This window comes from Rousettus aegyptiacus, unplaced genomic scaffold (genome assembly GCF_014176215.1).
Source record: "Rousettus aegyptiacus isolate mRouAeg1 unplaced genomic scaffold, mRouAeg1.p scaffold_m13_p_9, whole genome shotgun sequence".
NCBI lineage: Eukaryota > Metazoa > Chordata > Mammalia > Chiroptera > Pteropodidae > Rousettus > Rousettus aegyptiacus.
Genome location: NW_023416312.1, coordinates 6,526,184 through 6,550,962, shown reverse-complemented (window position 1 = coordinate 6,550,962; position 24,779 = coordinate 6,526,184). Strand labels below are relative to the sequence as shown.

The 24,779-nt window shown below is 37.2% G+C and overlaps 1 protein-coding gene and 1 pseudogene across 4 annotated transcripts in view; both read right to left on the bottom strand.

Moving 5' to 3' along the window:
* Window positions 1-24,779, bottom strand: part of CDKL5 (cyclin dependent kinase like 5) — a 146,355-nt gene that overhangs the window by 38,050 nt on the left and 83,526 nt on the right. For all 4 annotated transcript variants that reach the window (XM_036226435.1, XM_036226436.1, XM_016152779.2 and 1 more), the window contains exons 4-8: window positions 19,594-19,639; window positions 10,663-10,799; window positions 6,595-6,715; window positions 4,704-4,763; window positions 1,533-1,623 (exon numbers count right to left, since the gene is read on the bottom strand). In XM_036226435.1, coding sequence (XP_036082328.1) covers window positions 1,533-1,623; window positions 4,704-4,763; window positions 6,595-6,715; window positions 10,663-10,799; window positions 19,594-19,639 — 455 coding nt within the window. The remainder of the gene's footprint in view (window positions 1-1,532; window positions 1,624-4,703; window positions 4,764-6,594; window positions 6,716-10,662; window positions 10,800-19,593; window positions 19,640-24,779) is intronic.
* LOC118608095 lies at window positions 2,036-2,154 on the bottom strand (annotated as a pseudogene).

Sequence of the window (24,779 nt, the reverse complement as noted above, 5' to 3'; positions counted from 1 at the left end):
GGAAAGCCAAAATAAAATATCTGAAAATGGGAGAAAATTCTAGAATACCATATAGTAGTAATAGAAAACTTTTAACACATTCTTAAAATTAAAGCACTATTAACACTATACAGAGTAGTTTTCTAGGACAATAAATCACTGAACAATAAGTCAATATTTTATTTATCTCATTTCCTTCTCCAAAACCCAAGAACCATATTAGGAAACATCAAGTAGTTTTTCTGAGGAAGCTTGTTGGGGAGGGAAAGATACTAATCCTTCTTTAATACTTATATGAGAGAAAAAACTTGTGCTAGATAAAAAAAACCTAAGAAATATCTCCACATACCCACTACACATTATTTTTCTTCTGTCAACTGATTTGAATAATTTATACAGCTGGAACTATTTTGAATATCAAAGATAAAGTCTTGAGAATGTAGAAAAATATAAATTCTTAATGTTAACCAAATATCAACTGATATCAATGGGATTTTTACACAAATAATAAGGTTCTTCAAGTAACACTTGCAATTATTAATTAGCAATATTCAATTTGGATCAAAATTAGTTGGAGCCCCCTCTACTTTTGGTAGCTCCCACATATAACCAGTTTTCTGATAGTTATCAGTAGGGGGCAAATCCTCTGACCTTTTACAATAAGGCTGTCCCCAGAATTATCTCATAGACAATCTTATAGACAAAATACTGGCCGTCTTATAGACAAAACCATATACTGAGTCCTTCTACCACACTTGAATCCTCAGTTGGGGTTCTATGAATGATCTAATTTATACTAATTTCTTCCTTGGCAAACAGTATCCAGGAAATTTACAATCCCTCACAAAAGAAAATGCACTATGCATCCCAGTGAGTCCAGAGAGAGGTACACACAGAAAAAGAACCACTGACAAAAACAAACTCTGTGGACATCCCCATTCTTAATGTAGGTGATTATTAACAAAGACGGTGGCAATAATCGCCCCATTTCTGCACATCTGCCACTTGGTAATGTGACTTTGCCACTCCTCTCATCAACAGTTGGAGTTTATCTCTCTATCCCTTGAATAAGGGCTTGGCCACATATTGTGCTTTGGCCAATGACACAAAAGCCATCCAAACAGAGGACTGAAAACCACTTATGCTGCAGGAAGTTTTCTTGTTATTACACAAAGAAACGTGGACTAGCCAAGAGGAGGATGAGTCCCCACGAAACAGAGATGGTCTGTCCCAACTGAGGCCCCATAAATCAACTAGCTTCCAGATGGCCCACAGACTATACCTACATAAGCAACTCCAGTGGAGACCAGCAGAACTATCCAGCTGAACTCAAACTGCTGACTCCCCTAAATCACTGGCAGCCAGAATTATGAGCAATAAAACGGCGTTTGTTTTATGCCATTAAGTTTGCGGATCGTTTGTTACACTGGGCTAGGTAACAGGTAGCTGGCATTTAACGGAAGTTCTTATCTTCCATACATGACCCCAGAGCTAATGATTAGGATCAGCAGATATATATATGTACGTCATTCTACTGGGGGAAGGTGACTCACCCAAGTAAGAGTTCTGGGGACCGATACCACCTGGTGGCCACATATTCTGTATAATTAGCATTATTGCCTTCTGACAGATTCCGAGCAAAACCTGAAAGACAGCAAAGCCGAAAGGTGTAACTTTGAAAAAGAAATAACGATTTCATGTTGGCAAAATATTTCAGGGCTAACAATATTTTAAAGGAACATAAAAAAGAACATGACTGGTATTGATGGGCTGTTTATTAATAGTTTTTTTGTTATTTTAAAAAGTAAGGTCACTGTTCATATGTCGATTAAAATATGTATTCACTAAAAAACCAGTCTACCCTATGCTAAAGAAATCCATGTTTTTGAAATCATCACCTGCTTTTATAAGCATTCAGAGCATTTTTTACTTTCATTCTTTTATTCTTTTATTATTTATTTATTTGATTTGTTTTTTAGGCGAGGCAACCCTTGGTTGATCTCACAGATTGCAAGGACCTTGTCAGTTTACAATCCCTTATTTTTTTTATTTTTTACGCTTACAGCACCTGGTCTTTCTAGGTGGTCTCCCATCCAAGTACTAACCAGGCCCGACCCTGCTTAGCTTCCGAGATCAGATGAGATCGGGCTTGTTCAAGGTGGCATGGCCTTAAATACGGAGTATATTTTTAAATTAGTTCTCCCAATAAATGCAAATCTTAGGAACAAAATGAAGTCCCACAAGAGCCATAAGTCAAAGCTAAACTAACATTATCATAAACGGTCATCATATTCTGTTATGTGGGATTTAGCTGATCAGTTCAAGTCATTACATAAACAACTAACGGTTGGCAATGATGGCAACAAAGCAGGCCAAAATTATTTTCATGTCCTAATGTGACTAAGAAGCAGATTAGAGAAATTTTATAGACTCCATTACTATTTACCCCAAAAACCCTTTCAAAAGGTTTTAGGGTCACAAAATAAACCAGCGGGTAAATTATTTTCCCATGTGACTCACCAAAAGCAATATGGATTCATTGTGAATGGTTATAGAGAAGCAGAACGATTAAAATTAGGGGTAAAAATCGAGGTGTATGTCAGGTTTGAAGAGTGGAAAATAGTGTTTCTTAAAATGGAACGGTAAAAAATAAAAACAATCGCAGCAAAAAAAACAAAAAACCTTAACTTCAGTTCATCAATACTTCTTTGTAAGACACAGTTTGAAGAAATGTTTGTTTTGAATGGGGTTCTTCACGCTAAACAAAGGAGCTACAGACTCTGGGAGTGAAAGCAATTAGGACATTGTCACTGGGGTGGCCAAGGCACAGAACGCTGCACGGTGCTGCCACACGGAACTTCCTGACCATTTAAAATAGTCTTTTCTTTAAATGATGCTAGAGCAGGGATATTCTTTTCCTATTATTAACCATTCTATAGACATCTTTTATATTTCTAACTTGCTTTACAAACAAATTTCAGTAACTTTGGCGCTTAAGCAGATCATCCACTCATACAGATGCATATGTGGTAAAGGGTCTAAGAGGTGAATGAAGTCTCAGTACTTGGTGGTAAACATGTGATGGATAAGAAGTCAAGAATAGCTATCACTCCTGAAAACCATATGCTTAGGAAATGCTAAAAATGCCAAGATCAAAATCTTTTAAATACAGCGTTCATTATTTTCTTTTTATTCACCTAAGAACTTCTTAAGATGCTTAGTAGATATAGCAGGAATATTTGCAATATTTATCATAAAGTATGAAGAAAATTAAGGGCTGGAAAAGTTTTCCTCAAGCAAGCAGGTCTGTAATATTCAAATTCTTTGAAAACAATGAGTGAAAACAGCTACATGCGCTTCTAATTGCTATACTGGACAGAATCAGTCATTCTAAAGTGAATTCTTAGAATGCTTCCATTTCTTTCTTCTGCCCCATCTCCTAAGTACTAATCTAACTTTCATTTATGAAAAGAGATGTATTCCCATCTATATGTGGACATTTACATCGCATTTGTGATTACATTTGAATATCTGGAAAAACATCATTTAAAAAAAGTCGTTATTTTTCAGCATATGGATTACACAAAAGTATAGTTTAAAAAAGTGACTCATGATTTAAAAACATTACAGTTTTAAAACTATACTGAACATATAAATTTAAATGTTTAAGAGTGCTTAATACAGAGTTTTATATATGGGAAACAATACACAATTTTCTACTAGAACAGAATACAACTCAAAAACTTCCTTACACATTCAACCAGGAGCTAGAATATTATTCACCACTTACTAATCTCATTCATGGAACATTTATTTAAAGAGAATGGAATTGTTCTAAAATATCTTTTGACCTTAGAGATATATATATAACTTTTGCATATCTACCATACACATGTGTATATTTATTACATAGGCATATTTTTAGTGTTTATGATTATGCTTGAAACAATTTCTATAAACATTTAAAATATCACAAAAAAAAATTTTTTATCCTACTCAAACCAGAAGGCCACATGTTTCCTAGAAATTATTTTTCCAGTCATTAAATGTCAGGCTTATGAATATGTATGTATGTATTTCCTTTGATGAATTTTTAAAAATAGTAAATATAGAAAATATACAAAATAGATTATGTAGACAAAAGAGAGTACTCTTCTAGCAATCAACTTTGCAACATATGACGCAATAGAATATTCCTGTGCTACTTTAAGTCAAAACATAAAAAATACTTTTAATATGCCTTTAAAAGCTACCTAAATTAATTCTGTACAGTCACCCCCTCCTCCTTTATGATGGAGGCTACATTCCAAGATCACTCCAGTGAATGCCAGAAACAGAAGACAGTACTGAACCCTATATGCTGTGTTACACACACACACACACACACCTTTTTACTTAAAAGCATTTTATGGCTTCTCTGTACTTCGGGCCATTATTAGGTAAAATACGGGTTACTTGAACCCAAGCACTAGGATACCTTGAAGTCCATCTGATTAACTGAGACAGATACTAAGTGATTCACACCCCGGGTGGGACAGAGCAGGAAGGCAGGAAGGCGTGAGATTTCACCACACAATTTAAAACTTATAAATTGTTTATTTCTGGAATTTTCCATTTAATATTTTGGACCTCGGTTGACCATGGCTAACTGAAACCTCAGAAAGTGAAACTGTGGATAAGGGAGGACTACTATACTTAAAGGGCTTAATTTCTTTTTAACTTACCAAAGTCACACAGTTTCAAAACGTCATTGTGGCTGATTAAGAGATTTTCTGGCTTTATATCTAGAATATCAAGATTAAAAAACAATTATTAAAAAATGCCCCACAAACTGCTGATTGACATTAGATCACTATAATAGCACCTAACTAGAAATATCCAGTTATTTGAAAGGAAACCTGTGGCGGCAAGAGCAGAGTAACACATTCTATGCTGGTACATAAAAGTTTTGACTAATTTCTTTTTGAGAAATGTGCAGGCCACAATTTCAAAAACGTTTTTTTCTCTTTAAATCTTAAAGACATTAATTGCATCTGAGAGGAATTTAAGAATGATTAAATCTAGGCCATCACATTTCAAGGAACTATTTTTACTTTATAAAATACTAACAACACAAATTTCTGAAGATAGACTATAAAATGCTCACACCTATACAAGATACCTTAAAAACACATATGAGAGGAAGTAGATACCATTATATTTACTGGAGACAAAATACGTAAAAGATACATTTTCTGTAATGGTTTTCTATATAATTTCTGTATTTACATACTTCTAACTTGTGTGGTTCACAATTACGACTGTCTAACACTGAAGCTATAATTGAATGACTCAAAATAAAATTTCTCATTTTTTCCATGGGTCTTTTGACGATGTGGTGGGAGCTGAGGAATGCAAACATGCAGAAAATGCAGTTTAATTCCCCTCTTGGGAAGCATCTCACAATTCTATTTTTAGAGTACCAGTCATCTATATCATATGGTAGAGGTGAAAATGGGGAAAGAAAAGCAGGACTGTAGATTTCTTTATCATGGTTTCCATTGCTAATAATCACAGTATTACCATGGAAATGCAGCTAAATCAGTTTCTTGCAAATATCCTCGAGCTGTAATATAGACTGTTATTTTACCCTAGACACTAGATAGGCAGCTGACTTAGAGATCTATCCATGCCACCCTTGAGAAGGTATCTGCTAAACACAAGCTGTCTCTTTCTAGAAATATTAGGAGTTGGCATTCTTCACAAGACCTTTAAGTTATTCTTAAAGTTAAGACTATTTTAAAAGTGGTATCCTTGTGTGTCTGTATAGATCGATTAAAATGTAATATTCATTTACTTGATAATTCAGATAAGTGGATATAGCAAGATTTTCTGATAAACACTTTTTAGCTTTATTATTATATTAATTTGTGTCCTATTACTGTAAAACTCTGGAATGCAAGAGAGATTATCAGAAGATAAATGGTATAGAGTTAAAGATGGTACTGAGAAAGTAATTTCCCTTTTATTACTACAAACTACCCACCTCACGGAAATAAAGGACAAAATAAAAGTTTATGGAAGTATAATCACGGCCTTTCATGCCAGGTTGATCATGCCTGCAACCTGCAACACTGGGCACTTCTCAGTAACAGCTGGGGGGAAAATCAGGAGGTGAAGATAGACTGGGGATGGGAATGAGCGTGACTGTTGATGCTGGGGTCAGTGACTGAGGGGCCATTTCTCAAGCTAGATTCTGGGTTTGTTCCATGTTACCTGATCTACCTACAGGACGAAAAGGCAAGGGAGAGGGTCTCCCCCTGCCCCCAAGTAAGCTTTAAAGTTTGCATCTGCTGAGTTCTTTTCATCACTGTATATTTCTACAGCTGAGAGTGGATATGGTTATACAAACACAGAGATCTCACCATAATACCCAAATAAATTTTCTGTCCACCCTTTTGGTGATGCAAAAGGAGCCTTGGAAGACAAAAATGTCTCATATCCCATATTTTCAAACTGTATTTAATTTAAATGGAATGTCAGTGCCTATGAAAATATTCTTATTGACAGTATTATGTGAAATATTCTGTTAACTTTTTGTTTTAATATCTTCCAGTTCAAAAATTCCATACTTACCTCTATGAACAATGTCATTCTTATGGCACCAGTGAATAGCTTTTATTAACTGATAGATGTAACTTTTTACTTTTTCAGGTGGAACTCCATTTGGCATTTCTTCCAGCAATTCAAGCATATTCTAAAAATTAAATAGGGAGCCATTAATCTCCAAAATTAGGTAGGCCCATAAATCATATATTAACAACTTAAAGCATCTTGGATAATAATTCATTCCATACACAGTCTGCATTTTTTAATTTTTTTTTGCTTTCCATCTATAACCTTTTTAAAGCTAAAGCAGGATGTTCTATTAAATCAAGGTTCTCTTTTAAGAGAAATTCCATTTTTACTGCTCCCCAGTGCTGTCCCAAATAATAACTCTGTGTACTTTTCACTCTCCCTAAAACCTTTCAGGCATTATTTTAACATTTTTCAAAGGAAAAGCAATACAAAGTAGAGATAGACTCTATAATGTATAAAGGAGGGGGGAAACAGTCGTTTTAGCACAGTGCATTGTGCATCTTTAACATAATTTTGCAATAAAATCCAGCCTTGAAAATACTCCTGGGAGACCTGAGAAATACTCTTAAAAGAAATGATCCGTAAGATAAGCAGTGATCAACACAATCAGTACAAAAATTAAAACAAGCTAAAAAATACCATTGAAATAAAAATTTACAAGACTCCAAACAAATCAGTATTCAAAAATCTTAGAGATCATTCTAAAATTCATTCAGATTTTTTCAAGTAGAAACTTGATTTAACCAGTCTCATTGAATTTCCAAAATAACCAACATTCTCCATTCCCTCTGTAAAGCACAAGACTAAGACCCACAACACAATTAGAGTTCATTGTTTGTAGATGACCATCTACGACAGCATTTCTCAAAGTGCGATCTGTGGATATCTGAAAGGGGTTCTCAGACACTATACTCATAGAAACACAGCCTTTTTCACTGTGTTGACGTTTACACTGATGGCATCTTAGCATGAATCAAGGCATTGGATTCTGTGATGCCACACCCTTGCAGTTAAATTAAAAACAAATCAGTTTTAGTTAAGGATGTCTTTGAGGAAGTAGTAAAAATCATTACTTATTAAATGTCAGTTCTTGAGTACGTGTCCTTGTAAGAGTCTACATGATGAAATGAGGAACACACGTACAGTACTTCTTTCTGCTGCACACCCAAGTATGGCAGTTGTGTTTAGGAAAAGCACTTGGGCAATCGAGTTGCAAACTGAACCAGCCAGCCATCTTTCTTGTGGAACACCATTTTTTACTTGAAGAATGACTGACACACAAATGTGTTTATGTTAACACATAATGGGTTTATTATTTTTAAACGACTTAATAAATATTTTTATGTCACTCAGTTTAATTTCTAATAAGAGAAATATTAACAGATAAAACTCACATAAATAAAAAGCTCTTATGGTTCCCAATGTTAATAAGTGTAAAGGAGTCCTAAGACCAAAAAGTCGGAAAATCACTACTCATACAACTCCACACTTTTATTTCCACCAATCTAGTTGTATACATATAGTCAGTTGTTTATAATGCTCCCATACATATTTTTAACCAATGTACTTGGGATATCATAGTTGATGCATTATGGGTATGATGTATGTAAGAAAGACCCATTGGAACTCTATTGAAAAGGCCTTGACCCACCTCCGAATAATGGCAAATATATATTGACATGTTTTCAGTTAAAATAAAATGTTTAAAGTATGGGTGCACCATTTCTTAAGAGTTCTCTGCTTGAATTGCCTTTTTCAATTAACAAATGCATAGGAGGTCCCAAATGCACAGGGGGAATAAGAGAGCTTTGTAATAGAGAAAATAAATTGTGTCTCTTTTCATAGTCGATTCTAAATCCCGCAGTAGCAGAGAGGACTATCCCCCGATATCCATTCTTCTCTCACTCCACAGGAGTACAATCTGTAAGCGGATGCATAGGTGGCCAAAGTGAAGAGTACATTTCCCCTCTGCCGTGCAGCAAGTGAGGCCATGCAACTAAGTCCTGTCCAACGGGATGTGATAGCTGCTGGAGCTCTATCCTGATTTTGAGGACAAGGGCTACATCTCAGGGGTGGTGCGGCAGATAGGCAGAAGCAACCTGGGTCTCCTACAGCTGTGGAGCAGTCACCACGCCAGCCCTGTACTGCCTGGCTGTGCATTTATCCATGAGAAAGCAATTTCTAGCTTGTTTAAGCCCCCGTGATCCTGCACCTCTGTTATGACCCTCTACCCCTTAAGAGCATCCATCTCCTTGCCCTCTTGAGACTTATTGTCAATTGTTAGGCACTGCTACTGACGGGAGGGTGTGATGGTCACCTCGCATAGAAAAACCTCAGGGCCAGGGCAAGAATCTCAGGCCTGGAGGTCAAAAAACAGGAGTTCTGGCTGCCACCTACCAGCAGTGAGACCTCAGACATGACAGATCGTCTGATCCACAGAGGTGCTTTGTCTATTTGTTCCTACTAAATTGTTACTAATCGTGAACAATCACCATGAGCAGAACAGAAATAAAAAGGATAAACTGAAATAGAGCTGTCGGAATTTTATGATTTGGCAGTAAAAGCTGAAAATGGCATGATTATTTTTGATAACTGAAAAATAATATAAAGAGCCTCTGATTTTACAGCAATCCTTCTTTTAAAACTTTTTAAAAATATATCTAATTTTAGTTTTATTTTGGTGGGGAAGGTCCCTCAGGAAAATACCTAAATTGACACAGAAAAAGAAACCTTAAAACAAATTTTTGGAAAAGCATAAAACAGGGCTTAAAATGACAAAGAGCCTTATAATATTTTTCAACTTTTGTTTGTAATAAAATTACTATATTATTTTTAAATAGAAAAAGAATTTGTAAAGGCTGAATTAATTCAAAAGCCACATTACTGCTCAGTCGTCTTGGCAACACTGCTTTCTATTTTGTGATCATGATAACATAGAGAGCACCTGGGAATTGATCTAAAGCAAACCTAAACCTTTCCAGTCTTAATTTTCTTTAGATCGGGAGTCCTCAACCTTTTTGGCACCAGGGACCGGTGCTCCTATGAGAATCTAAGGCCTGATGATCTGAGGTGGAGCTGAGGCGGTGATGCTAGCGCTGGGGAGCGGCTGCCAATACAGATGAATCTTTGCTCGCTCTCTCAACTGCCACTCACCTCCTGCTGTGTGGCCCGGTTCCTGGCCTAAGGGTTGGGGACCCCTGCTTTAGATAATAACAGGAAATCAGCAGGAGCCAGCTACTTATTGATCAAGGAGACCTCAAAAGGTCCTTCTGGCTTCATTTTATTTTACTCTTGTTTAGGCACTGATTTCAGTTCTTGACAATAACCAACTGCTGTAGGTCAGCTTTTCACCAAGAAAATCATATAGGTACATAATAGTGATTACTGTAGCATACATTAGCCTTTAGGTCACATCGTTAAAACTGTCACTAACAGTTAACAATTTTTTAAAAATGTACTAAAGCAAGTAGGCAGACAACTCGAACGATGTGTGCTCTTCTCCTTTTCTCCCATGGCTCCAATTCCTTACTTGTGGTCTCATCTAGCTCCTCAAGCGTCACCTTCTGCCTCCTGGCACATCTTCTTCCCTCAAATAAAGCCAAAGCACTGGCAATTCACAAAAGGCTGCTTCATGGGCCCCCTCACTCGCCATCCTAGGTCTGATCTGGAGACCCATCCTATGCTGGTGAGGTAACTTACACCAACCTCTATCATCCTGCACCATCGCTGCCATTTATTTGCCTCTCAGAGGCCCTGCTTAGGTTTAACTAAAATAAACTAAATCTAAAAATTACCTGTTGAACACAGATTCTAAGACTTCAGAAGCCAAATCAATATACTGTTTAAACTTAAGATTACCTCTGCACAGTTAAATTAGACAAAATATTTTAATACCTTTCAGGACTTTTCTAGTGATTATAGGTAATACTTTCATTTTTAAAGTCTTCAGATGACAAGTACATTTGATAGGTCATACTAGATAATAATATTTCCTTCAGTAGTGTCAGAAACAGCCCTCGACATAAAGAATCAGGCAAATCTCCACAGCATCAATTAGTAACTTACTTTTTCAACATACTCGAATACCAAATATAATTTCCCCCGCCGACGAAAGGCTTCTTTCAGCTCCACAATATTTTCCTGTTTGAGAGTACGAAGCATTTTAAGCTCTCGTAAAGTCGTTTCCTTGACTTCTTCATTTTCTAGAAAGTTAACAGTGGTGAATAGAGTAAAATTAAAGTTTTGAAACTACTGTTTAAAAAAGTCTAAGAACACTGAAAACACTAATTCCACTTTGCACTTTGAGAACTTCTGCATAAGAAGTCCCAGGATGGCATATTAAATACTTTTTTCTTGTTCGAAGGATCAAGAATAAGAATCTTAAAGAAGGACGGGCTTACTTGACCAGCATGAAATGAATTTTCGGCTTGAATTTTCTTATACTCCTTATTGCAAAGTGTATACGTAAAACGCAGACTTTCAGGTACGACATATGAATGCACTGTCATTTTAACTCCAACACTATATTCTGAGGAAGGAGTTTAAAAGGGTAAAAGGGAGTCAGCCATATCAGTGTGCAGAGGAGCCTTTATGCAGCATCTGTAGCAGCTGATGTTTTTGAGCTTGGCCTGAAGCTTTGGCTTAAAAGAGCATTTTATTCCTCAGGCCACATACGAAGTTGCACCTCGGTGAGCATAGGTCACATGCCAGGCATCCACAATGCAGCTTGCAATCAAGGTGCAGGGGATTCTAAGAGTGATCTCTTTGAACAGCAGCTGCTGCAGGTTCCTGCCGTCCGTCTGTTACATTTCCATCTGTCCATCCCAGATGGTGTAGCTGCCCTGGGCTGGAGAACTTATGCTGAACCAAAATACCTTTCCATATCATCAATGTCACTCACAACTCCCAGACATGGAGGAAGGACAGAAGTCACATTAACCCTAATGGATTAATTAACAGGGGCAGCAGAGAAGGTAACACTTCATTTTAAATGAGGCTTTATGATTTCGTCGGGAAATTCTACCACGTTTACATAGGCATATACCAGGATATGGGTTCATAATCCCTTATCTATGATTCCAAGAATCCAAAAATCAGTCTAAAAACTGAACTTTTTCTAAGTTTATGGTAAATCTCTTTAAAGACAAAACCTGTACTGACATGAGCCCACTTATACTTTCTGTGTATCTGACTTTGTATGAATATTCATGTGTGCTTTAGAAGCAGTACCTGATTACCAGTTGCTATAGTAACATGCCATAATTCTATTCTAAAGTTCAAACATCATTAATTCTGAAACATATCTGTCCCCATGGTGTGGGGTAAGGGTCAGAATCCTAGCTTGAGGGTTCAAGGTTGTATAACCCTCAGATTCAGGCACATCTGGAGAGGAGGAAATGGAGTTTGGGGATGGGGTGAGAAATCTTAAGGTGGCTTCTAGGAAGAAATACTTCCTAAGCAAGATACAGAAGAGGAAAAGGCTTGAATGGGGACAAAGGGCGAGGGGAGATTCTAAATGCACACCAGGAGTACTTCTCGGATTATTTTCTATAAAAGCAGAGGCTTTGTGGCACCAGAGTATCCTTTGCAAACTGGTTACACAATTGAAATACTCTTCCTACTTCAGCAAGAAAACTGTTGGAGAAGGCCGGAGCTCAGATTAGGAAAGGGCAGAGAAAGATACTGCCCATCAGAAGGAAGACAAGGAAAAAAAAAAAAAAAAGGAAGGCAAAAACCAGCAATAGCTAAGGCCAACAGTGAACCAGCCCAGCTCACATCAGGGGAAAATAGCATGGAACAGAGGGGACTACCAGGTAGTAGGAGGAACAGGTCCAGCTGTTTTTAAACTTAGGGCTACGCCAGAGAAACGGTGTTTTTAACTGTCAGAACTGCTAAAGCGTTTTTTTAGTCTTAGGAAGAAGTCTAACCTGCTTCTCTGCTACCCCATCTGAGTTACTCTCAAGGTTGGGGTATTCAAAGCAAAACCCACCTATGTCTAAAACACAGAATGCCACACAGATCACAACCGGCAGCAAGTGATCTCCTAACAAGGAAGTAACTCAGCACGGGGTGAATATATTGATTAGTCGTGACCTATCCCTGCCTGCTTTTCCGTCCTCATGTGATACTCCCTCTGCCCCCTCATTCGTTAGTCTTTCAGTTCCTAAAATATCCCCAAACTTTATTTTTCAACCTTAGGGCCTTTGAACTTGTTCCCTCTGCCTTGAACTCTCATTCTACTCCAGGGCTGGCTCCTTCAGGTTTCAGTTTAAATGCCACTCCTCACACGCCTTGCCCGGAGCATAAACCTAAGCAGGCCTCCGTTCCCATTATTCCTTATGACAGTACTCCCAGTGTTCCTTTCGCAGACCTTCTCACCATCTTATGCATTCGTCTGCTTACTGGTTTACCATCTGTGTGGCCACCACTGCGAAACTGAGGGCTCTAGAAGGTCAGGTCTCAGTTCTTCTGTTCAACCATGTATATACTTACCCACCCAGGACTGGACCTAGCACAAAGCAGATCAATTGATACTCCCTACAGGAATGCTTTCACAGGTGCCATGAGGAAATCTCTGCTCATATGTGGCTCGCTCTTATTCCCTTAAGGCATGGCCAGCCGCAACGTGAGACCTAGATTTTGTCTGCTTTTAACTAACTTACACTGTGAGATGTGACTTTGGGCAAGCCACTTAACTTTTCCATTCAGAAAATAAATGGGCACACCCTTCCCCCTCACAAATGTACCCTAAAAATCCTGTGGTCCTTTCCAAATCTAATAACCTATGATTTCTTTTCATTAAAATTTCATTGATTACATGCCTGAATCTCACTGAATTTTGGTATTGTTTTGTATACACCATAAAAGTCTATACTGACTCTACTTAAGAATAGTTATACAGAGAAGAGACTCTTGAAAAAGAAGCTCAGAAAATCAGTTTACATGTAGTCCCAAAACCACTTCCTTAGAGCAGCCTATCTTTTTTAGGAAATGAAGCCTTCTTTAATTTATGCCAGTCATAGGTATTAAAAGTAGAGGTAAGCACTCCAGCACTGAGATTGTAATAAAAGGGAACAGGCAGGAAGTGGAGTTATTAATCCCCTCAGTATAAGCAAAATGTATACTCTTTGTTATTGGGTATATCCTATCATTTTTGTTTCTCTGAGTACTTTTCGAGTTCCCTATGCTTTATGGTGAAAATTAAGGGCACTAAATGATCAGGTGACAGAGAAAAGGAATGCACATTCCATTTACAAGTGTTTCTCTCCTCAGAGGTTCGGAAAGTAGCAACTCTTCAGTGAGGCAGTTTTTTAAAGGTGGGCGCAGAGCCCACTGGAGTGAGCACAAAAATCTCTGCCTTCTAGTTGACAGAACTGCGTGAATTCTTAATTGAAGGCAGTCACCGGTTCACAAATGAGGAAACCAAATCTAGAAAGAATAACTGTCTCAGGGTGAGTGAAGGGGACATGACACTGAGTAGAACACAGGGACATAGGCTACATGGTGCATGACAGTGAGCAAGCTTCGGACAGTGAGTCAGAACTGCAAGGTTTAGGTCTAGAGTCCGCTACTACTCAGCAGAGCAGCAAAGCATTGTGCTTTGGGGATTGGAAAACTCAGGGAAGACCCTGGGGTCTGCATCTTCGTCTCAGTTACCCACATACCAGCTGTGCAGCTTTAAGCTTTTGGCTCCTTGGCTATAAACTGAGGTTTGGGGACCTACTGGATGATTCTGAAGGTCCTTCCTGCTCTAAGAGCTGGTACTTGCACGCAATTCCTGCTGATGTGTGCCAATGGACCCGGCCCGATCACTGCTGAGGGTGCTGAGCTTAGGATGAGCCTCTACTCTGACAAAGCTGTATAAATCCTACAGAGTGATGACTGAATGGAGGGTAGAAAAAGGCCGTTTAGTAAAAACAAAACAAACCAAAAAAGAAACCTACTTCTAAGCTTACCAGCAGGACAAGTTAACATATCTAAACATCAAGAAGGGAGATTCGCTAAAGTAGAAGAAAACAATTTTTAAGAAGGTCACAGGAGCCAAAGAAATGCAAAGATAAGTGATGAAAAGAGAAAAACCTAAAGATGAGCCGAAACTCTATTGTAACTCTATTTTTAAAGAACTGTGGGCTTGGAAAAGAAATCCAGAAATAGCTGTAACCTACTTTATGAAATCACAACCCTGACATTCTTGTATAGCCAAAGAGCCACACCACCACCACCAACCACCACCAAGATGGAACTTTAAACGGGTACACTGGAGAGAAAAAAGTCAATCTGTCCTTGTACAAAACCAAAAAAAGTACCATGTTTGAGTCTGGTTGCCCTGACTGAAGAAGGAACATCAACAGAAGGGCAATTCACGTGGCCAGGAAGATTTGGATAGTGGTGCTGTCATAGATACCAAAAGAGATAACAACATTTAAATCTTCAGACACGAAGTCCAGGGAAAAAGCACAAGGGAAATTTATTCAATCACGAAAGGTACAAAATGTTCATTAAATCCTAGAAGAATCCCTGAAGTTTGAAAGAGATCAATTTTGGACATTAAAGCAAGGGTGGTAAAAACAGAACTAGTCAGAATGCTCCAGTTTAGTCAACTGAATTCTCTGTTTAACTAAGGGTTGGAACATTTGTTTGAAAGCCTTACAGAGAAATCAAGTTCTTGAATTTAAGGACCACAGATTATAAACTCTTGTTTTCTTCCATTAGGCAAAACAAGAGACCAGAGTTCCCTTGATCCAGAGATCGGAATAGAGCTTTGAAGTGTCTGGGTAAAAATAAAAATGAAATAAATTGGAGGAAAGAATGGATGATCAATTAAATAATTTCTCATGATTAAAAAGAATGAATATGTCCACTCCAAGGGAAAGCTAAATACCTATAGAAAATATAACAACAGCAGGATGTGAATGCAAGCATTTTATTTGAAGTAACAGCAGAAACACAACCTAAATTCCATGTTAATCAAAGACTGCCACACAGCTCCCTGAAAGTCAGCCTCCTTGTTACGTGCCAAGGCCCAGTGATAAGGAGGGAGGATCCCTCCTTACCCATCACCTGTACATTCAGAAAAAGACTGAAAAGTCCAAAGAAACAAAAGGTGTTGCCACATCAGAGGATCTAAATGTATGTCAAAAATAAATTCTAGGCCTTGGGATTTCAAGTAAACGCTAAACAATGTTTTTAGTTCTTGCTGGTCCAAAGCTATCTAGTCTAAATCAGTGCTCTTGGTTATTAGTAAACTGAGGGCAGCAGTCACTTGTCTGTGTGTGTGAGAATGATGATCTAATAGTAGTAGATTATTATCTGAACATCAAATCTCACTGTACAAGACTGGAGTTATAGGCTGAATTTATCACTGGACAGTCTCGAAAGGACATCTTTGCTAAATAATCTCTGCTATCTTTTTGGTTTGTGGTTATTTTTCTCTTCTTGGAAAATCCAAATACTGAATAGAACTAATTCTATGGAGACTTCTGGTTGGTTAGGTGTTTATTAGTTAATGTTTCTCTGTGGGAACTTACAGGAATAGACAAATTTATAATACTACCCTTCGGGGAATCATTAAGAAATCATTATCTGAGACTCCATATTTATGATGATGTATAAAGAAGCAAAAGTCATCAAAACAAGAAAAGATTAACTAACAAAGTGATCTCAGATAAAAATGCCATCGCTCGAACATTCCTCCCTTTTATCCCCACCCAGTGTGTCAAAGTCTTTCAGGGAAAATCATAGGCAAAGACACTGAGAAATGATCTGATAGAGTTATACCAATAAAAAACTGACAAGCAGGAAGAAAGACAGAAGCATACAAAAATGAAGAGAAAACTGACAAAGCCTTTTGCATACTTTTTAATGACTCACTTTTTATTGTGAAAGCCATGCACTGACCTGGCCTATAATGTTACTGTAAAAACTGCCCCTCCATCTAAAATGATAACAATTTTATTTCCTAAGAAATAGCACATAGTTGCTACTATAATCTAAATTGAGTTACCTATAAGATAAACTTATTTTTGTAATTTTAGTTTCATTTCCCCAACTTAATCTTTTATTCACCATGAAATTTTGGTTCCCATTTTAAATAATGATCTATTATCCTGGGATGATAAGGACCTCTTGAACTAACTAGTGGTCTAACTTAAAATGTAGTTTCAAAAACATTTTATACAAATTTGTGAATATACATATATATTTAACAAGAAAATAGGACACAGTCATAATCTTTCAAAGCTAACAGAAGGTAATATATACGCTCATAAAATATCTCTTGATATCATTAGCATGAGAATACTTGATTAGCTTGCACATGGGTTAGACCAAGTTCAGATCCTATTACGGTTCAACAATGTTTTTATGGGATTATTACATTACATTCACAAAGATTTTTAAACACTGGATTTAGAAAAGTCGCCACTATAATATCAAAAGAATATTTTCGGAGTAATTAATAAAAGAGATTGAGAGCTATGTGGCAATATGGGCAATATTATGAAACTCTATTGTTATAATTGATCTGACTGAAATTTAAGATAATAAACTGTTTCAGAATGAAGTGGTTTACACAGGGGTTGAAAGGACATCCTCATCTGTACTAGACCACCTATGTACACTTTGCAGTCCGAAAGGGCTGTTCCCCACACATGTTCCCACATTTTGCATTAAGCAAGATACTACTCTGGCAGCAGGAGAAGGATAAAGACAGAAAAGAGTATGAGATCTCCCAGGGGGAACTAAAACAGTAGGAAAATATTCCGAAAAATAGGACTGAACTAAAAAAGTTATGAATAAGTGGATATGTCTTCAGATTCTACCATAGAAATGTTTACGAAGTGTCCCCCAGAAGTATTGTATAGGAGTAACTACCAAGGTATGCATCTGCAAGGTGGGTAGGGTGGGTGAGAAGGCTGCAAGCCTGGGATATGGCAACTGATAATGGTCTGGCAGAGATGAGGGCGGAGCTGGATTCATGTTTTGTCAGCTCAATGAAATAAGGGCTGATCAAATGTTTCCTATGTCTACACTATTTGTACACTCTCTAGATACCATAGCTAGAAACAACCTCTCTGGCCTCAAAATCACATGAATTCGTTAAGGCACTGACTGCTTTCTACTGTGTTTTACTGCTACTTACTTGTAGGTCTTAATTGTACTCACAGGTCATAGCTCTTGAAAGTATCTGCACCTGATTTACCTTCATAGCTCTTACAGCACCTTGTCCAGTGCTCAATGAATTTCAATACATACACTATTGATTGCCACTCTGAAGGTATAAGAGGTACAAATGTATTGTTTAATTGAAGCTAAGAACTTGTACGCAGAGGATAGACTCAAGAACATGGTACTTAAAAAAAAAAAAAAGAATATGGTACTTAGTTTTTTGAAAAAGCCATGGCATATTGCCCTAGATGGTACTGCTTTTCAAATTTTTGATGACAATTATTTTTGGTGGAAACTGATGCTTGACAATGCGCCTGCCTTATAAGATCGATGCACAGCCAGAGTCTTTACATGCATGCAAAGGTTCTGCTTTGATCTACTGTTGCAACTGCTCTTTTTAGCAGATCCCATTTGTCTCTTGGTCGCCTGTGGTTAGTCCAAAGCCACTGCTCAAAGAGCTCATTTCCAATGGTCCCATAGTGGGTTGGCCTGGGGCTAGTGCTTCCTGTAGGACTACAGGTACATCGTTTGAAGCAGTTTTTTTTTTCTTTTCTTTTCTTTTTTTTTTAGAACAAGCTAAAAAACATTTTTTTATTGCCTTCTCTTTAAGGCTGCTGAGACAATGGCTGTTCAAGTTCCTGGCTGATGTGCATGCGTCCCACATAACCAGCACATCAGAGGTGTGTGACATCAAACATCACCGGCTCTGCACCCCAGGACTTTGTTAGTGAGCGCTCTTTGGCATGTAATGTTTGCTAAGTTTCCCAGGTGAGGGTGATGGAACTGTTCACAAACAGAGCCGGTGTCTTAGATAGTCAGTCGCTGCGCGCTGATGAAGGTAGCCTATGACTCTTACTGTCACACTCCTAATTAGATATGAAGGCTGATGCTACGCCGGTGCCTCTTACCCCTGGAGCACTATTTTTAAAATGGCAGACTGTGACTCATTAGTGGTAAAAATCAATGTATTTCATGCCACAGTAGGCATTTAAATGAATTTATATGAGCAGGAAAGAAGAGTAAATGAAGAACCTCACATTAGTAAAATAAAGTCGTTTTGTGACACTTCCTTCCATTATATATAGAACATTACGTATGTGGATATTGGTTTAGAATGTAAAAAATATTTCTACTGTGGGGCTCTGTCAAAACAAAATTGGGAAAATGCCGCCTAGAGCTTCTTAAAGGCTGCGTCTTCATGTTCAGTTTTCCTACTCGACTATCTTTAGATGGCCAATCGTCTAGATTTAAAACATAATGAATTACTGAAATTATTTATTTTTTGGTACATTACCCTCTTTGTACACTACTTTAAAAAAAAGATGCTTTATTTAAACTTTATTTTCCAGTATAGGGAAATTTTAATACTCCATTTGAAATGGTCTGGACATGTGACCAAGGCCTCCAGGTATAGTATTTCTCATTGGAAAGCTTTTATTCTCCCAATGACTTATTCTAAATAACTCCCTTGATACTGTCTACACACCACTTATCCTTGTATAGATTCTAACTGACCAGGAACTGGAGATCACAGTAACCAGCACTGAAGACTTTCACACAGCACTCGCTACTTGTGGGATCCTACGGAAGTTATTTCGAATCAGTTTTCTCATTTTAATGTTTAGAAAAAACATAAATACTATGCCTTATACCCAGCATATAAAGCAAGATTTCCGGTATTGACTGTACCTTAAAATACAAGATGAATTTTCTGATACCATGAGATTTGACAAAATTCACAAAGAATTAAGTTTCAAAGCAAAGCATAATAAATAAGCTATATTCACACACACACGCAGAGAGAAAGAAAGAGGGGAGGGGAATATATACCTTCACTGTCCTTGAATTTCTTGATTGCCACAATTTCATGTGTTTCCTGCAAAGGAAAAGAGGCAGAAAGAAAGTCATTCTCCCATGTTTTCCAAACTGGGAATCCCAGTTGCCTGGGGGTATATCCTGGAACAGAGTAGCAAGGACCCAGAGAGCGAAAAATAGACCCTCCTCCACCTCCTCCCCATCCCCAGTCACTCATTTATTCGTTCCACAATTGTTTTTCTCACCACCTTGCAGGCTTCATCAGGGAAGGAAAAGGAGAAGGGGGAGCTGGGGGCGAGCATAGCGCAGAGATGGTGATAGAACACAGAGGGCCCAGAACATTCTCAAAGGCTTAAAGCTACACAAAAGTGCCAGGATGACTAACAACAGCATCAACTGCACTGCCCTCTGAAACCCACGGACACGTTTTAATTGGGGTCCTAAGACCAGGGAAGAGGCTTCTATAATACTTTGGCAGTTGCTCTTCGAAGTCTCTTCCTTGCAGACCTATCTAGTTGTTCACCAGCTCTTCCCCATGGATAGTCAAATCCAAAGTGGGGTAAACATTTGCATCAAATACCAATCGCTATCTTATTCTGCTCTTATTTAGCTCTCTCAGACTAAAAAGTAGTTTGTGAGCAGAATCCTACTTTAACTTGAAACACTGCTCATCTCTGTTTTTCCTTTTTCTGGTTGGAAGACAAGAAAATAAAGCTAGAAAGGAAAGGAAAATGATCAGAACTAAGTGCCACTAGGCTAAATAAGTCATGTCTAATTCTGGTCTATAAAAGGAATAAAAACGCTTTAGGTAAAATAATACATTCTTCAAAGCCGACGTGTCATATAGAAAGGTCTTCTGAATGACTCAGGCCTGCTCTTTTTCACTGAGTACACTTTCAAATCCGTAGGATCAAGTCTTAATAAAACAGTGTCCCTGCATCAAAATAAAGACTTTAAAAATGGACACAATACCAGGCAATAACCAACAGGTATAAATCACTGACATTAAAAATATGTGCTTTTCCCTTAAGTTCCTTATAAAAGCAAGAGGAATCATGAATGTAGGGGGGAAAAGAAAAGACCACTTTAATCATTATGCTGAAAGATAAACCCTGAGTCATAACTATGTCTATAAATCAAACCCTTTCTGTTTCTCATTTGCCCATTGAAAAAAGAAAATAGCAGCTTTTGAATTTGTTATAGGGGAAAAAATTATCTGAAAGTGCTATAGGCTACTGAGGAGAAAGATTAAGGGTATTACATTTTTGTTCTTAATGGAGGAATAGAATTGTAAATACAGACAGCTTTTGGAATACAATGTATTTGTATATTAGTGGCCCTTCTGACTTAAAGAAACTCAACCTTCCAGATATTTTCTGATATTTTAACGTTTCTTTACTGAGAAGGAATAACTGCAAGGTAAGAGTGATGCGGGGGATGACTGGCTAGAATATTAGTACATTTAGTACCAGGTAACTCTTCCAGGATGCTACTCTCTCTCAATACACTGGACTGATACTGTTTTCTTACCTTGCTCCTTTTTCAAATGGCTCTGGCTACCACCTGCTTATGGCACAAGAGAAACTATCAGGAAACTCTGGTCACAGCACAAAGAAAGGGGCAGCATGTGATGTTGAGAGTAAGACTGCTCACATCTCAACGGAGAATTGCTCCAGGTTCCAGGTAGCATTTCATCCTATATTGCACTCTAAACTCAAAGTCCCACATATATACTTTTATTGCATCCTAAGTGTTAAAAACTTTGCTTTTATAAAAGTCTTGCCTTGTTCAAAATTGTCCACTGATATGATTACAAGTGTAAATTTATAATTAGTACATTTACACCATCCTGAAGAAATTCATTAGTTTCTTTTTTCCTCTTAGCACCTCATAAATAGAATTTACTATATAAAAGTTGCCCAAAAGGGGGTAAAATAAAGTGAAAGGTTTATTACTTTATTTATCCTACCAATACCATGGAAATCCTCTTTCTCCTCAAAACATATACATTTAATAAGGTATATATATTTAAAGAATAAAGCCAAATAGACAAAGTTTTATGCATAAAGTCATTCAATTTTTGGTGGAAAACACATGTAATTAAGGGCAGAAGAAGCTGGAAAGAATTTAACATTTTGTTTTTATTTATTCTGCTTATAAAAGTACATAAACTTACTATAGAAAGTATAAGAGAATATAAATGGTATAAAAGACTATAAGAATTTAAAAAGAATATAAAGACAAAATCAAAAACTATTTATATAATCCTTATTAACATTTTGGTAGATTTTCTTCCAGTAAATTTGTCTCAAATTAGAATAGTAATATGTATAGTTAGATGTTTTTATTTCACTTAATATTGTATAAGGAACATTTTGATCTGTCATTAAATAATTTTTAAAACCACCATTTATATGGTTATTTAACCCATCTATCAATGAACATACTTCAACATCTGCACCTTTATTTCCACAAAGTAAATTCTGTAAGTGCTATCACTGGTCGAAGGGTATAAACAGCAAAGGCTCCTAATATTGCTAAACTGATATCCAAAAAGATGTCCTTTCATAAGTTCCTTCAGAAGTATTTAAGAACTCACTCTATGGTCAACACTTAATATGATCATTTAAAAACAATCTTTAGGCATCAATGAGAGAAGTTTCTTCTACCACCTGGCAAGTAAAATAAATTCTAAAGTTAATAATTTTCTTACTTATTCATGGATACAGACTTGTTGCCAAATTTTGTTACAAATATTTTCCCCAGACTGAATTATTTAGGGTGGTGTTACTCACTGTTGCTGAATATGACTTATTATTATGTATTTAAATGTACTGATGCATGCCTTTATTATGTCCATTACTTTCCTGCTTGGTCCTTACTTAGCCTGAGTGTAATTAATATTCATCCACCTTTATCTACCTTGATATTTTAATGATTTCCTTAAGTCTTTATTTTAATTTTAATATATGATAAGGGTATGGGAATGTCAATTTTAAAATAATTTCTAAATATTGAACCAATCTTCTCAATACCCTTTCTTTTTAATTCTTTATTATATCTTAGTTTATCTGAGTTTAAATTATTGTGACCTTAAATTGTTTTAGATTAATCTGGGGTTATACACCCTGATTCTTTGTATACCATTTTGTTAAATACATTTATTACTGAGAATAGGTTTGGGCTGCTATATTTAATTTGTAATTATATACACATGAGCTATTATATTTAGTCTATATTTCTTTACATATTTAATTGGCTTCACTGTTTCCCACCAGCCCTTTCCTACTGTGGTTTTCACATATCTGAGTTCTTGATTTGCATTGAGGTTTTGTTCAGCCAATGTGCATCCTGGAATGGCTTTCTAAGGAAGTGTCTATTTACCAAGTCTTTACCCATCTGAAAGTCCTCACACACGAATGAAAACTCAGAAGGCCCAGAATTCTTGGGAAGGCAACCTTACGTTCTCTGCCACCTCCAGAGTCACGGTTGTGTGAACTGCTAAGCCAGGGAAAGTGCCATTCCCATGGTAAACATCGCAGGTTTGCATGTTTAGTAAAGCAACTTTACAGCAGATAAGAGTAAATGTAACAAAATCCACACACTAAGAACTTTTCCAAGAAGAAAATGAAGGCTCTTAAAAGAAGGACTGCCATTTCCTAATCCATCCATGTAAGGCTCCAAATGGGCTAGTAATGTTCTGATGGTCTCCTGGTATTTCATGTTACAGAATAGAAACCTGGGGCCGAGTTGGTTTTTGTTCCAATGAAGATAACTTTTTTCTGTCTAGATGCTGTTGGGACATTTTCTTAATTATAAAAAGAATTTACCACATAATTTTTAATTATCAGAACATATCTAGAAGTGTGTGTGTATTTTGAACTAATATTAACTAGAAATCAATGAACTTAAAAAAGTTTTCTTCTAGAAACCTTAAATGTTGTTTCTGCTACTATTTATCTAACATTTTCTACTAGAAACCTTATAATTTTTAGGTTGGATCTTTCCTAATTGATTTATATGTTTTGTTCACTACTGCATCATAAATGTCTAGAAAAGCAGGCACACAGTAGGTGTTCAATAAATAACGAATAACTATTTCATGAGTAAATTAATCAAAACTGCTGCATCAATCTTATTTTTACTTCCTCCATTTTAGGTTTCTTTATATTCTTTCCTTATCTCAGCCGACTTCTGCAATTTTGGCCTTGTTTCAGCTTGTTCTGGCTATACAGGTCATATCCTCCTGGCTCTCCTCCAGGAGGAGACTTCATTTCATCTGCTTATTACAAAAAAAATCATTTTTAAAACTATGTGTCGCTTTTAAATCTTCAGAGCAATGTTTTCTATATCTTCTCACTGATTTTTCATAAGGTCTTCCACCCCACTCTCAATCCTTTTAACTCAGCTAACACAGGAAAAGATCTACCAGGCCTGGCATCTGGTAGGAGAAAGAAGTTTTTCAACCACTTGAATTTCAAAGTCAGATGGATGCCCTCAAGCCTGATTTCAAAACCTGGATTCTTAGCAAACATTGCTCATTGGGTTAGCTAGTGTGAGGCTGGACTGCCCAGGCAGGGTTTTCTGCATAAGCTGTTTGCTGAACCCACACAGTTCCAGCACACCCTGCTCCAACCTACTCCTTGGCCATGGGGGTCTGTGAACCCTGGGATGCAGCATGCCATTCCCGATCTTCTACGTCCTGCCTTACTGTATTTGGGGCATTTGGTCTCTGAAAAGATCTGGCAATACATACAGGTACTGATGTGGGCTAGTGCCGACAGAGAACTCCAGCTCCCACAGGGTCAGGTGACAGTTACCAACGCCTATTTCCAGTCCCTGTAGGCACGGGCCCAAGTCTTTTCCTACCTTTGAATACTCTGCCCTATGCTAGTTCAGAAAGTAGAATAAATAGCATGCTGTTTAAGGCTGTATTTTTCAACCCACCTCCCTGGACTTCACCAAAGATCTTTGACAACTAGTTTCTTAATTTACAGAACTTTTATGAATTTTTGTTTGTAAATATCTTCATGGGTATTTAATGGAGAGGTAGGAGGTGACATACCCAAGTTTTATTACTTGTACTACCACCACCCTGAGATGCTATACATAACATAGGTGTAGACAAAGAAGGAAAGTACATGAAAAAGAACTTCAAAGAACTGTGTTTTAAATGCAATGTATTCACACATGCCATTGCC